Below are 15395 nucleotides of genomic sequence, written 5' to 3' on the forward strand. Positions count from 1 at the left end.
CCTTCCTGATGCCAGCCCTATGACGGGGGATGTATTCAGTATTGCGTGCTTCTGTGGTGGTTAGTAGTGTGATGTGTGTAGGTGAAGACTTTTGTTGTAAGAAACCCCGAACCCTAGGCCAGTATGCTGATCATTCATCCTGCGTGAAAGTGGTTCTCTTCCCAGTGTCCACGTTGTATCGGAACAATAGGGTGCTGTGAACAAGATGTAAATGAAGTGGTAAGAAGTGGTAAGAATTCTACGAGCAGTTGAACATAGCCCTTCGAGTAGCTGTAGACGACTTTCTGGACAGCTGGGGTATTCCATGCACGTGAGTATGACGCACGATACATGAGGATGGCTTGTATCCCTACCATCATCAGCGTGTGCAACGTCTTGAGGAAAGGGATAACATCAGGTGACAACAAGATCACCCGACCTTATGCCGTTGGATTACTGTTTCTGGGGCTGGTTAAAGAACGAGGTGTAAAGGGAAAAAGTGCAAACAAGGAAGGACTCTCTTGCTCGCATGTGAAATGCTTGTGCGCACATTAAAGAAGAGAGATATCCGCTGCAATTAGCAACACAGTATCTGTCTGCAAGAGCTGCAAAATACATTGAATTAGTGGGGATATTTTTGAGAATAAGTTGTAAAGGGAAATGGACAATTACACAATAATTACACATAAGGGAAACTGCCAATCAACAATTACATAATAGGTCAGTATCTCGGAAACTATTGAAAATAAAGCATATGTTCATATAATGTTTTTACTTTAGAGTGACCAATGCTATCACCTCTTAACATATGGCCCCTTCCTCCCAGGACACCCTGTATATTCAGTAAATAAATGGAGAAATGGAGCAAAGTTGGTTAGTCTAAAATTTCATTCGGACACACAGGTCTCACCACACTATCATTTTGACTGCCATTTAACTTGTTAATTCTGTAATTATAGTTTGATCATGATTTTGTGATTGACTTATTCTAACATTACAACACACCCACAAGTTTTATGGGAACATATTTTAAACAATATTAATTGCTGTAATAAACGTTATTATAATTTATGTTTGTTTGCGTCAAGTGTTATACTGCAGTTTATTGGAGTGTGGAGATGAATTCATCTTAAACTCATTGCATGCAACATTATACATATGTAAGTAGACAGTAGTGGCGATTGGGAATTAGAAGTGGGGGGAGCATAAAATTGTATAGAAAAAAGAATTGCCCGGGTTCAAGGGATGTAGCGGCGTGAGGGGTAACATCAAAATTGAAAAGTTACTACAAAATGGCAAGTATTTTATGCTAGAAATGTGGCATGATTATACAGTTAAAAATAATTTACTATTTGACTACACACTAACAAAGTAACAGACACTAGGTAGAACTACACAGATATATTGACTTAGTAAGACTGCCAGACTGTCGAAAGTGCACAGCTTGCGGGATAATCAACGACGTATTGGAGTGAATCATTCGTCAGTGTCCATGGCATTGTCAAAATATCACCCCTATCTTTCCTCGCAACACATGCTACATGCTGCTGTGCGTAAGTCCACTACTTGCTGTGGGGCTGTACAAATCGGATAGCCGCGATCAACGACATTTTGTGCGTATTTCTGCCAAGTATTTTCTTTAATAATTAAGAAATTACCGCTTCTGTGATGTAGAGGTTAGTGTGATTAGCTGCCACCAATCGGAGGCCCGGGTTCGATTCCCACCTCTGCCGTGAAATTTAAAAAGTGGTACAAGGGCTGAAACAGGGTCCACTCAGCCTCGGTAGGTCAACTGAGTAGAGTGGGGTTTGATTTCCTTTTTACCTATCTGCGAAGTGATTTTCCGTGGTTTCCCACTTCCCGTCCGGGCAAATGCTGGGGGTGGTACCTATAGTATCTTAAGGACATGGCCGCTTCCTTCCCCTTTCCTTGCCCACCCCTTCCAATCTTCCCATCTCCAACAAGGCATAGCAGGTGAGGCTGCCTTGGCAAGGTATTAGTCCTCCGGCCTAATTGTATCCCCCTCGACCCAAAGTCTCATGCTGAGGGGTAAACGGATCAAGAAAGAAAGAAATTAAAGGAAAGAATTAGCTGATAAGACAAGAGGGTTTCTACAAATTGTGTTTTTTAGAATTCTTAACTTCAGGCAGCTAAAATGGAATAAAAATGTAATGTTTACTCCACAAGGGCCCAGTTGTTTATGACATGTCATATTTATTTCTTTATATTATTTCCATGGAAAATACAACTTAAGCATGATTTTTATCTACGGTGACAAAAAGTATGCAATTTTCACGGGTCATATAAAGATATTTGGTCTCTTTTAACGTTTTTTGTCATTTTTCAGTAATTTTTCATCTTCTGGTCATATTTTCCCGTGAATTTTCGTGGGTTTTTTTTCATATTTTAATCTTTTTATTCAATTTTCGCATACCTGTTTCTAGTCCTCTCAAAGACGGATTTTTCACGTCTCCAAATTGTTGTCTGTAGTTTCTTACAATTATCTTTCTTAAGAAATATATATTTATGTGAATTAGAAGGATAGTAATCTGTATAGAAAGAGACAGATGCGTATACAGCGACAGAATAGCGAGCCTCACTTGAACTCTAATTATTTGACGTATTTCAAGTATGGCCCAATAACATCCTGCGATTTTGAGCGGGCTTTTTCCCGTTACAAGTCAATGTTGCCTGAAAATAGAAGATCGTTCCTATTTGAAACCTTAAAAATATATGCAATTTGCTATTAATTCTTTCTGATCGCTCATCAAAATGGGGCTTTTATTTTATTCTGTGCAGATTCGAGAGTTACCTCTGGATTGAGTAATTAAGTAAGTTCAAAATATAATAACAAAATTAATATCATTACTTATTTATTATTATTATTATTATTATTATTATTATTATTATTATTATTATTATTATTATTATTATTATTATTATTATTATATGCTCTAGATTTTAAAAGTTTATGTTCAATATAATGTTAATTTAAACAGCGGCAAGATTTTGAAGATTTCGAAAACGTGACCAAAAACTTGTAATAACATTTATTGTCATCTTTTAATACATTTTAGATCATAAATGCTTACATATTTCTAACATTTTAGGTCATTGTTATGATTTGTTATTATTATACCGGGAGGTACACCTCTAAGCCGCACATTTAAATCTTGCGCCTAAAAGAACTCCTCGACAGGAGAAACTGTGAACTGGAAACTAGACCTACTTAAACCTTTACTCAGAAGATGTCACTACAGTAATTTGACGTAATTTTCTTATTGTGAAGTTTCATGTACTGTATGAAATTATACGTGTTTTGCTCACCATTCATCAAGAAGTTTGGACTTTCTTCAACAGAGGTCACTGCTAAAAAACTATGATTATGCACCCTGGTGCGAAGTGGAAGAACCTTGATTTGAAGAAATTTTGTATTCATAAGTTTTTGTTTTTCACTAAATTGCAATCACTCATTTTTGGGTTGGCAATATTTATCTTTTCTTTCCGCCAGTTTTTAATTTAGCCAATCAAGAATTTCTGTAATTAATTTTCTACCAATCACCATCTTCTTCTTCGATTTTGAATGTAACTTTTAAATTCTCCAATAAAATTGAGAGGGTGTGGCTGGTTTATTCGTGAAAGGTCTCGAGGGTTTATAAACTGCGGATTTTCTCGTCTCTTGGCCAATTGATCGTCATCTAACTTAGTGTGTGCGTCAAGCAGGAGGCGGGAGGCGCCTCTTCCATCAGGCAGCAGTTCTTCAGCAAGGTAATGGCCATCTAACATCTTACTTTTGCTAGCTCCGCAGTTTAACTTGAGGGAAAGGTCCGAAACTTTAACTATGTAACCAACTTCTCTAATACGTAAGTTCTGTCGGCTAATGCAAAAATTTCATAAAATCTCTAACTGTAACTCGGGGATAGAGAGTGATGTACCCTCTCGACCTCCCCTTCATATTGGTTTGAGGTGACTACGTTTTGTAACTGGTGTTCTTCCTTTCCGTAATGTCTTAATTTATTCTTATACGAGTCACCTCAGTGGTTTGGGAATAGCCCCTGTTTCATCGGCCTAGTGCCCCTTAGGTTTTAAGAATTTACATCTAGGAGTGCAAGTTTTCGCCTCCTTTCATTTTGTGTTCGGGCCATTTATTTAACTGTTATTTCTTTTACACGAAGGCCGTATAGGTTGGGTACGAGATACCCTTGTTTCAGTTTGTAAGCTGGGCCATGGAAGGCAAAAGGTGTAAGATATTTTTGGTGTTGCCTTGAATTGGCTTGAAAACTGAGAGCCTGTTAGCTATTTTTCAAAGTAAGATTACTGAATACCTGTTGAAGGCTTGATGTTGTGAGTTGGGACACAGCGCTCCATGTATCGAGGGATTTATGCCCTGGTATAAATTTTTACTCTTTTGTAATTTTGAACTGGAAACTCAAAAATTGTAAAACTAGGGGCTTGTAGCCCAAGAGCGTGAAAATTCTGGAATCTTGGACCTTTCTAAGTTTTGTTTTTAAATTGTTTTGTCATTGTTATCTCACTGAGTGAGAATTTGTTAATTTGTTGCTTTTTGAAAATATAACCTTCCATTTTGTTTAAATTCCATTCTTGACTTTGTAGTTAGACCCATTCACCCCGGCACCTTCTTTCACCTCTGCGTCCACGGGTAACCCCGTAACAATTATCATTATTCATGGGGCCTCTATTAACACTAATCGGAGAGAATGTGGAAGATGACTGATCTTCGAAGAACGGAGGCATCGGCAAAATAAAGAAAAAGGCCATGAAGGGGTGAAAATTAAGAGTTCCCGCCTTACAAACTAAATAACGTCAGGTTCCGAAGAGAATAAGAGTTGACCAAGGGTGGTCGGATAGGTGAGATGAAAGTGATAAGACTGACACCTATAATTTTCTGGGCTTGAACGTTTCCTGAAAGTCCAAATTAAGTTTCAACAGCAAACCCCGAGAAAAGCTTGTGGGAAATTTCCGGGATATTAAGGATAGGTCTACTAATAAATAGAACTCACTTTTCAGTGTAGAGCGATCTGTACAAAATGAATCATCTAGGGAAACCGTGGTTGCCAATCCATGCTCTAAAACTGACAGCCCCAGGCAGAGGATACCATGGATGTATTCTATCATCCACATTCACAGTCTTTTTTTTTTTTTTCTAATTTGCTCCTATAGCTTTTGTTTTGGAAGCACTACCGAAAAAATACTACCCCCCACCCCCACCCCCACCTTAAAAATATCCTTGGAACGGCCTTGAAATGCAAACTGTGTTTGACAATGCACGTGGCGAGAACAGACAGAGCCTGGAGTAAAACTGAATACTGAGACAAGTAGACTGGCTGCCTGCCGCTGGTGTTTATTACACTTATTATACTCGTCTAATTATACCGGCTAACATTTTCAGACTAAAACTCACCACTCCGAAGGTGAAAGTGACGAAACTCCTTTATTAATAATTATAACACCTCTTATTTCAGTGACTAATTAAAATTTTGCATGTGGCTAACTTGTAAGCATTATATTTTTATTCGGAAACTAAATAAATTGTCCGCTTCTGTGGTGTAGTTGTTAGTGTGATTAGCTGCCGCCCCCCCCCCCCCCGAGGCTCGGGTTCGATTCCCGGCTCTGCCATGAAATTTGAAAAGTGGTACAAGGGTTGGAACGGGGTCCACTCAGCCTCGGGAGGTCAACTGAGTAGAGGTGGGTTCGATTCCCACCTCAGCCATCCTGGAAGTGGTTTTCCGTGGTTTCCCACTTCTCCTCCAGGCAAATGCCGAGTGGTACCTAACTAAAGGCCACGGCCGCTTCCTTCCGTCTTCCTTGTCTATCCCTTCCAAACTTCCCATACCCCGCAAGGCCCCTGTTCAGCATAGCAGGTGAGGCCGCCTGGGCGATGTATTGGTCATTCTCTCCAGTTATATCCCCCGACCCAATGTCTCACGCTCCAGGACACTGCCCTTGAGGCGGTAGAGGCGGTCCCTGGAGGGTAAACCGATTAAGAAGAAGCTAAATAAATTATATGACTAAATAATTCTTTAGAAGGATTAACCTGAACCACAGTCGTTACTGTGGCAACCTGAGAGCACGGCCCCTTCGTTATGTTTTAAATTCGCGAATCACAGCCAGCAGGATTCTTGAGGCACCACACTATAAGTTCAGTGTGAACTAGTCAATTCGAGGGCTAGCCATGAAATTTTGAAATGAACAAATTGCATCATAGCAAGGCTTGAAGAAGACAAATAATGAAGACGTTCCAACAAAGGAAATACAATTTCAAAAGTCAGATTAGTATTTATGATAACTCTAGCCTACAGTAATTTTATTTATTTATTTATTTATTTATTTATTTATTTATTTATTTATTTATTTATTTATTTATTTATTTATTTATTTTGAAAATAGGTAGTCTTTATTTTCTGCTTCCTTCAAACGAAGGCTGCCAAAGTATACCAAACAATGGAAATATTATTAAGCTCTGACAGTCAACTGAAACTACTTAAACTATACATTTTCAAAACAACAGTTCAATCAATCAGACAATATATAGGTACAGTATCGAGTATTGGGTGGTGGCTCCGAGCAGTTATTGGAGAAATGCCGTGGAATGACGTTAGTAGACGAATAAGCTTGAATGGAGCTTTCAAAAGCCGGCCCCGTGGTGTAGGTGTAGGCGTGTCTGCGTGCCCCGGGTTCGATTCCCGGCCAAGTCAGGGATTTTTACCTAGACCTAAGGGCTAGTTCGAGGTCCACTCAGCCTACGCGATTAGAATTGAGGAGCTATCTGACGGTGAGATGGGGACCCCGGTTTAAAAAGCCAAGAATAACGGCCGAGAGGATTCGTCGTGCTGACCACACGACACCTCGTAATCTGCCTTCGGGCTGAGCATCGGTCGCTTGGTAGCCTCAAGTGCAATTGGGTTTGGTTTTGGTTTTGGAGCTTTTAAAGCTAGGAAAGATCATAGTATAAAAATGAAGTTGGTATTCAAGAGTCAAATTGGGGAAAATATTAATTTATAGGAGAAGGGATTGGGGAATGGACTAATAGGGAAATGTTCGAAAAATGTCCAAGTTCTTTGAAATAATTTAAGAAAAGACTCTGCCACCTTAGCGACATTTCTAAATGCAGATCGGCCGGGTTGAGTGGCACAGGCGGTTGAGGCGCTGGCCTTCTGAACCTAACGTGGCTCAGTCCGGTGGTATTTGAAAGTGCCTAAATAAGTTAGCATCGTAAAAGTAAAATTAGTAGTCGTTAGTGGGACGTAAATCAAATAACATTATTGTTATAGATGCAGATCAATAATAATTGATTGTGGTTATACAGGGTAAATATTATTATGGCCAGAAGTCCTTATTAATTTACGTCCTACTAACTACTTTTGACGGTTTTCGGAGACACCGAGGTACCGGAATTTTGTCCCGTAGAAGCTCTTTTACGTGCCGGTAAATCTACCGTCAGAGAGCTGACGTATTTGAGCACCTTCAAATACCACCGGACTGAGCCGTGGTCGAACCTGCCAAGTTGGAGTCAGAAGGCCAGCGCCTCAACCGTCTGAGCCGCTCAGACCGGCTCCAGAAATCCTTTCAGAGCTATGAGGGCAATAGCAGTTATAAAAGCGTTACCCAAAGAGAACTTCTTACAGAAATCTACGAAAAGGCGGGGTTTATTTCTCTCGGTCCCATCATCGAACCTTATCACCTGAATGGATGTGAGGTGGTATCTTTCTAGATAGTAGGGGATGATGGGCTCATAGATTTTGCACTTTTCTCCACAGACCACTAACGGCTGTCGATAGTGGTCTTCAGTCGTTATGGTGGGGCCGATAATATAGGCGGATGTTTGACCAGATGAGTATGATCGAAAAGCTAACAAATAACTTCCATTTTAATGAGGATTAATTATGAAAATGAATATTACAATTCCTTTTTTTTTTTTTTTTCCTTTCCGATAAGCTAACACCGCCTGCTTTTATTATGCCCCTACGACGTACTGGCCCAACTACAGCACTGGTCTTGACTACCAGGTAGGAAGATAAGAGCACTACCGCAGTAGCCACATCCGATGCAGTCTCGCACTGAACACGGGCGGGCACGGACCGACATGGCAGACAGACCGCTTACAAGATCTTCACTCTCCAAGAGGTAGGCATCTTCCTTTACGACAGGAATTCTTAACCTAGGGTTCGTTGATGGGTTTCAGGGTGTTTGTGACAATCAATTAGCAGAGGGCTATCTCAGAGTTTTTTTAACAATTAATGGTTGTAATTGTAAAGCATCATAGTTAATCGGTAAAAATATGTGTTTTTAATGTACATGGAATAGACTAAAATTCGTAACCACCTCACCGCTGTTTATAAATACGTGAAATATGAATCTGGTCCGCCTCTGTGGTGTAACGGTTAGTGTGATTAGCTGCCACCCCCGGAGGCCCGGGTTCGATTCCCAGCTCTGTCACGAAATTTGAAAAGTAGTACGAGGGCTGGAACAGGGTCCACTCAGCCTCGGGAGGTCAACTGAGTAGAGGTGGGTTCGATTCCCATCTCAGCCATCCTGAAAGTGGTATTCTTTGGTTTCCCACTTCTTCTCCAGGCAAATGCCGGAATGATACCTAACTTAAGGCCACGGCCGCTTCCTTCCCTCTTCCTTGTCTATCAGTTCCAACCTCCCATCCCCCCCGCAAGGCCCCTGTACAGCATAGCAGGTGAGGCCGCCTGGGCGAGGTACTGGTCATCCTCCGCAGTTGTATCCCCCGACCCAGAGTCTGAAGCTCCAGGACACTGCCCTTTTGGCGATAAAGGTGAGATCCCTAGCTGAGCCCGAGGGAAAAACCGACCCTGGAGGGTAAACAGATAAAAAAGAAGAAGAAATATGAATCTGACAATGTGAAAAGTTTGCCGGGAAAGTAGTGGAATTGATTGAATATCAAGATGGCATGTGTTCTGCTTTGTCAAATACCAATCCATGGTTTCATTTTCTTATTTTTGCAATGCAACATCTACGTTCTCATTGAAATACACGTTAAAGATGAATTAAAACATATTTTGTTCTATTTTGTTTAGTATGTACTGTAGTTGATTTCATTTCATTTTTGAATGGAGTGGCTATTCATTTTTGAACGATCAAGACTGAAAAACATACTGTAATTGTTGGTTAACATTGCTTATTTTATTCAGGAATTTTTTTTAAGCTACACTATATGAAGCAATATTCATTGCCTGCTCAGCTTAGCTTATGTTTATTTTTAGGGAAAGGTTTCATAGGTTTCACAGGTTTTCAAAGGGGCTACGTGACATGAAAACATGTTGTTAAGAACCCGCTGCTTTGGGGTGCGAATGGCTTCGCATATACTCACAACTATGAGCTCACCGATTTTGTTCAAACTTTGGAAGGTTGGTCTCTGTAAAAACTAAGCACAGATGTCCGAGAGTTTGTGCCATTGGGGGCTTGGGACTTATTTAAAGAGAAAATGCAACCTGAAACGTTTGCTCTTGAAATTTGTTGATACCAATCGCGAAGCAGACGCTTAGTGGAAACTGAGGGCGTTTAAACCGAAAATGGAAAATGCAGCTGGGCTGATCACTGGCGGACAGTCGAGGAGGGAAGAGGGCAGTTTCGGAGAATTTCATCGTAGCGACATTTTTCATATGACAAAAGTTACTGAAAATTAATTTCTAAAGCGTTTTCTTTTTTCCTTGAACCTTTCTTTTTAAATCCAATATTAACGGAAATATTTTGAAGTTCGTATTTCATTCTTCTTTATAAGGTAGTGTTCAAATTTTGCATTTCGAATCAAAAGGAATCAAAAGTCGAAATACCGAGTTTCAGCAAAATGTCTCATGGTTCTTGCGTGATGTTGGAACAAACTACACACAGACAAGACACGAAACAGTTTTCAGTTTCAAAAGGTCTAAAATGTGTTTTTAAAAAATGCCCGCACAAATGAAAGACAGACGTTGTTGTCTTGTTTATATAGATCTAGTGGGGTAATTGTCAGCGTTCTGAAATTTAGAAATACCGTGCTCGATAGCTGCAGTCGCTTAAATGCGGCCAGTATCCAGTATTCGGGAGATAGTGGGTTCGAATACCACTGTCGGCAGCCATGAAGATGGTTTTCCTTGGTTTCCCATTTTCACCAGGCCTTAATTAGGGCCACGGCCGCTTCCTTCTCACTCCTAGCCCTTTCCTGTTCAATCGTCGCCATAAGACCTATCTGTGTCGGTGTGACGTAAAACAACTTGTAAAAAAATAGATACGTAACATTTTGTAGCGCTTAAACAACAGAAAAACAGAAAATTAAGTTTTGACATAAATAGATAGTTATTGTCTTTTGACAATATTCAATATACTACGTATAAGCCCATTAGGCACGTGCCTAGGAGTAGCAACATTGGGGAGTGAGTGGCAAATGTTGACAATACTATTGTTTTAATATCCACAATAATATTTCTCTATCCTAGAGTACCGGCCACCGTAACTTTTCCCCTTATAAAGAATAAAATGCTGTACGGTGTGAGATTTTAATACAATAATGTTGTACTTCATCAAATGGTTTTGCAGTGTCAGGGTGTGATTTCCATAAATTCTTATCAAAAGTTTATCATATTTAAAAATACAACAAAGCTTAATTTCCAAGGACTACAAAAATCTTCTTCCAGTACCGGCCAGTTACTATTTTATAAGATAAATGAAAATGAAAACCTACAACCTGTTTTCCATTCTTTGACCGGGTCAGGGATGTACTGAATGAAACATATATAGGCTGTTTTTACAATGGGGTCGCCACTCCCAAGGTGATTTATTAATGAGTGATAAATGCTATGAAATGACAATGGAGAGTGTTGCTGGAATGAAAGATGACAAGGAAAACCGGAGTACCCGGAGAAAACCTGTCCCGCCTCCGCTTGGTCCAGCACAAATCTCACATGGAGTGACCGGGATTTGAACCACAGTATCCAGCGGTGAGAGGCCGACGCGCTGCCGTCTGAGCCACGGAGGCTCCCTTTCTAAGATATATATGTCTAATAAATTACTAACATCAAACAAATACAGAATGAATTCGGCAACACATAATTATTGAAATTGTCATCCACTAACTTCAAGTTTGTTTTAATTTTTTGCAATAATTGCAAATAAAATACAAATTATTCCCTTGCTCTACACATCCAACATGCGCCCAGTCTTTGCATTTGGTACACTCTACCCATTTTTCATCCAATGACTCTCAACAAATAATGCGTAAGGTGTTTTCTTCCATTTCCATAGTATTTACATAATAATGATAATTAAACTGCTTTCCGGCAGTTTTTTTCCTTGTTGAACTGGTGAAGTACTTTTGAATGCTCGGCCAAAGGGAATGTTAATTGTAAAAAATATTCTCTGTTCAGCAACACGAAGATTATCTAGATCCTTTTATATAAGTGACCAACTGATTTTACATATCGTAATCAAAGGATTTTTTCATTCTTCCCATCTGAGGAGTCCACAGCCACACCAACTCTATGTGCTCTCAGATGATCTCCTAACGTACTTCTTGGCGCATAAAAACCATCAGCAGACTGCCTTGCAGTCATTTTGTTAGAAATAATTTAGTTTAGTGCCATCTTCATCCCGTCCTCGGTCCACTTTCATTTTATTTTCCCCCTTTTCTCAGTCATTTCACTGTGGAAAGTGATAAGAAGTGGATATATTTTATTTCTATAAAAGTCCTATTGGCCGGTACTGGAAGACATATGGTTGGCCGGCACTGTACGAAACTCACGTGAAGGAACTTCCCCAACTGGATATTGTATATTAGACGAAGTCGTGAAACTTTTCAAAACTATAGCATCCTCAAAGAATGTATATAATATATAAGTAAAAAACAAAACAGCTTACCTGAAAATGGAGTACCTGGGGCTTGAAAATAACTTTTCGCGCGCGATCGTAAGCCGGCCAACGTACAATACTCATATCTCACACAAGACTTCACGCCAAACAAAACCCCCAAAGTATGGCACGTGGGAATGTAGCATCTTTCATATGCCACCTGTAAGCTACTGCCACATAGCACCTAAAACGAGAACCAGCAATGGCCCGATACTGTAGGACTCTCCCCTATGCTCTCAATAATTACAATCAGAAGTCATTGCTTTCATTTTTCTACAAGAAACATACATTAAATACGGTACCTGCCATTCTCAACCCCCTTCAATGTGATTGTTTTGTTTCTGTTGGCTAAAGAGGAGCGGCTTGTCTGACAAGTTGTATCGTACATTTTCTGGGAAATTTCGGTTATCTTGGTTATGAATTATGACAATAGCATCGTTGCATCCAAAAATTAAAACCCATGCTTTATTTGACTGGTGACTAAGGGCTGCCATAATTTCATGGCAAGCTAATCGATCAGTGCGTTGTTCATGGTGCTAGATTTGAATCACGTTGGCATAAGGGATAGGGTGACGCCCTCTCTCTGACCAGGAGATATGTGACAGTGATTTGAGGTGCGGTCAAGAGCGAGAAGGGATCGGCTGTGGTCTATAAAAGGAACTGCCTGAAAGTGGGAATGGGAAACCACTGAAAACCATTCCGACGATGGAGCCACCGCACTCTCCTCCCGAGTGCAGAGCTCGATTCTCTTCCAAGCCGCAATGCTCGGTGATATAATGTTGCTTTTTTTTTTAAATGTGTTTAAGCTTTCATTTCGTACGCGGGCTTGTTAGAGGGCGACACCCTCTAGATCGGTAGCGGTGAAGTTGAGAGGGGAGTGGTCGTTGCCTATATAGAAACTGTCCCGGCATATGCCTTAGTGAGACTCCATACATCCGGCCCGGTCCCACTCACAAGGAAAACCGCCATTCAGTCAATTAAACCTATCCATGAAGACCTGATTGCCGTCGCCGAGGAAACCCATAATAATTTACTCCTAATCACCCCCAATTAAGAATAAATTCACCCCTATCATTATGGAAACAATCCGGAACGCAGGGCTCCTCAACCTATCATGATCAACCCCCTCCACCTCACCTTCAACCCCAACTTCACCCCTACACCTTACCCAGAAACTCACGATGCCAGCAACCTCACTGACCCCAAACCACCAACCCGCACCTGAACCACACAAACAGACAAGCAGAAACCGACCGTAATCCAGAAAACCAAACTAAAGACCAAAATAACCCAGACCATACCACCAGAAACCCCGCCCCCACACTCCCACCCCTCCAACACCTACACCTGTCATGTCTACAGCAGTTCAAACCGATCCAAAACCTACTCCACCACCTTCACCACCTACCCAATCCTCAGAAGCCCAAAACAACCCACATCCATCCCTCACAGCCACTCATGCACAAACCAAGAGCAGACGTAGCAAACCTGCTCACACAGTCACATCTCAGAACCGAACCCAAACACTCCCACGCACAACACTTATCACGCAGTGCTTTAATTGCTTAAAATTAAATCACACAGCTGCTTCTTGCTCTGAAGCTACCCGCTGTACTAGGTGTGGCGGCCCCCACCGCCACACAGATTGCAAGGTACCACGGGACCAGGCCAGGTGCGCCACCTGCCAAGGCAGCCATGCCACTTCGTTTCCTGGCTGCCCCTTTATCAAAAAAGCAATTAAGGCACACCAAAGACAATCCCGACACTTGAATCCATCCACACAACCACTCCCGTTACTCAGCCTACCAATCACACCATCCCCGCAACCGAACCCGGGACCTACCACCACGCCTCCCACCCCACTGACTCCAGATGCAACCATCCTGCTCCAGCTATTATTAAACTTAATATCGACCCAAATCAGACCATTCTCAATGCCCATCTCCGCAACGCCATGACAGCCCAAAGCAACCGCCCCACCAAGCAACCGCCCCCACCAAGCAACCGCCCCCACCAAGCAGCCGCCCCCACCAAGTCCAGCGTAAGAACCATGAAAACTCCTCACTTCCTCCTAAAACAGCAAACGCACATCCTACTACATTCATAACCTTCAATTAATCAAATACAACCTCACGAAACAGAAATCACCTCCTCCTTGAACGAAGCACTGGAAACAAACCGGAAACCGAGGCGGGAATTTCACAAAAGCTGCAATTTCAAATGCTGTTATTTCGAAAATTCAAACAGTGTCACCAACACTGACACACCCGAATACACGATTAAAACGCGTGTATTCCGGTAAAACAATTCAGCGACAGGGCCCGATATACTTAAGCAACATCGGGCGTGGTCAGAGTCTGGATGGATCACCACCCAGGCTCGGCCCTTGTCGCTGGTCCGAAACAATTTAGAAATACTTTATAATATGCCTAATACAGCCATGGCCCACACAACGCGCAATGTTACATTCTTCACCCTTCTCTCACTTGACCGCAAATCACAATACATGCCTTAGGATCAGCCTCTCGAATACAGTGCTGTTCAATCGAAGTTACTCCGCTCGGTCAATTGAATGGTGAATTACGTTCCCGTTAATCTCGCAAGTAATGCCTGCATAATATGAGAGACAAAAATGAACGCCCAAACTTAAGCGGGACGGCATTTTGTAAACTAGTAAACCAGTATTTTATTTAAACTATAGTTGTCGTGGTGGACCAATCACCTTGATAGTAGAAAGATGCATTGAAGCTCTTCTTTTAGATGTGGTAATCAGATTCATTCGAGAAAATCTGAGTCCACATTCACTGGTTGAAGTGGAGACACTCTTCGCTGTGTTCACAAGAGGGAGAAGAGACGTTTGAACGTTCTTGTCCTTGAGATAATCTCGGAAACATGGAAAGAATTTTCTATTAGAAAACCCAAATCGACTACATGACGATTTCATTTCTGCCTCATCGTAAAGTAATTCCAGTCCAAGTCGAACAGTCCAACACTTTAGCTTACGGGGCCTCTCAGGGTGCATGCACTGTGCACGGTGCAAAAGACGACTTCGCTTGGTTGACCAGAGTGCAGACCCCCCACTCCTCGATTTGGAGCAATAGCGCTCTCTTTCCCTGTCTCGCTCGCTCCGCCCGTCTCCCTCTTCCTCACTTGCCCCGTAGCGCTCCAAATCCGAGCCGAGTTGAGCCCAGTTGAGCCGAGCTTAGCCGAGTAGCCCAGAGACGAAGCCTTGGTCCGAACCGAGCTGAGTGGGACTGATGCACTGTGCACAGGAACTCTGCGCCTCAGTTTGAACGCATGGGATTTTTGGCGTTTGAGAGGCCTTGCGGACATTCTGGAATAGAAATGTCTTCTAGTGACAGGATGCGTTTTGACAACCGTTCTTTCAAGTAACACTTTACATTTCGACAACACAAATAATCGAAAGCATACACGATTCAATAACTCGACTAAAGAGGTATGGCAACATAGCCCACAAAAAATAAAAACAAGACATGGATTTTTATCCCTAACTTCGCCATTCTAAAAGGTAATAAATAAATAAATAA

The 15395-nt window shown here is 41.5% G+C and overlaps 1 protein-coding gene across 1 annotated transcript in view; it reads left to right on the forward strand.

The window, feature by feature from the left end:
* The first annotated feature begins 8043 nt into the window (after positions 1 to 8043).
* Positions 8044 to 15395, forward strand: part of LOC136874647 (ATP-sensitive inward rectifier potassium channel 12) — a 114299-nt gene continuing 106947 nt past the window's right edge. Inside the window, exon 1 of the mRNA XM_067148273.2 lies at positions 8044 to 8124. Coding sequence (XP_067004374.1) covers positions 8045 to 8124 — 80 coding nt within the window. The 5' untranslated portion in view covers position 8044. The remainder of the gene's footprint in view (positions 8125 to 15395) is intronic.

This window comes from Anabrus simplex, chromosome 5, assembly GCF_040414725.1.
Source record: "Anabrus simplex isolate iqAnaSimp1 chromosome 5, ASM4041472v1, whole genome shotgun sequence".
Lineage (NCBI taxonomy): Eukaryota > Metazoa > Arthropoda > Insecta > Orthoptera > Tettigoniidae > Anabrus > Anabrus simplex.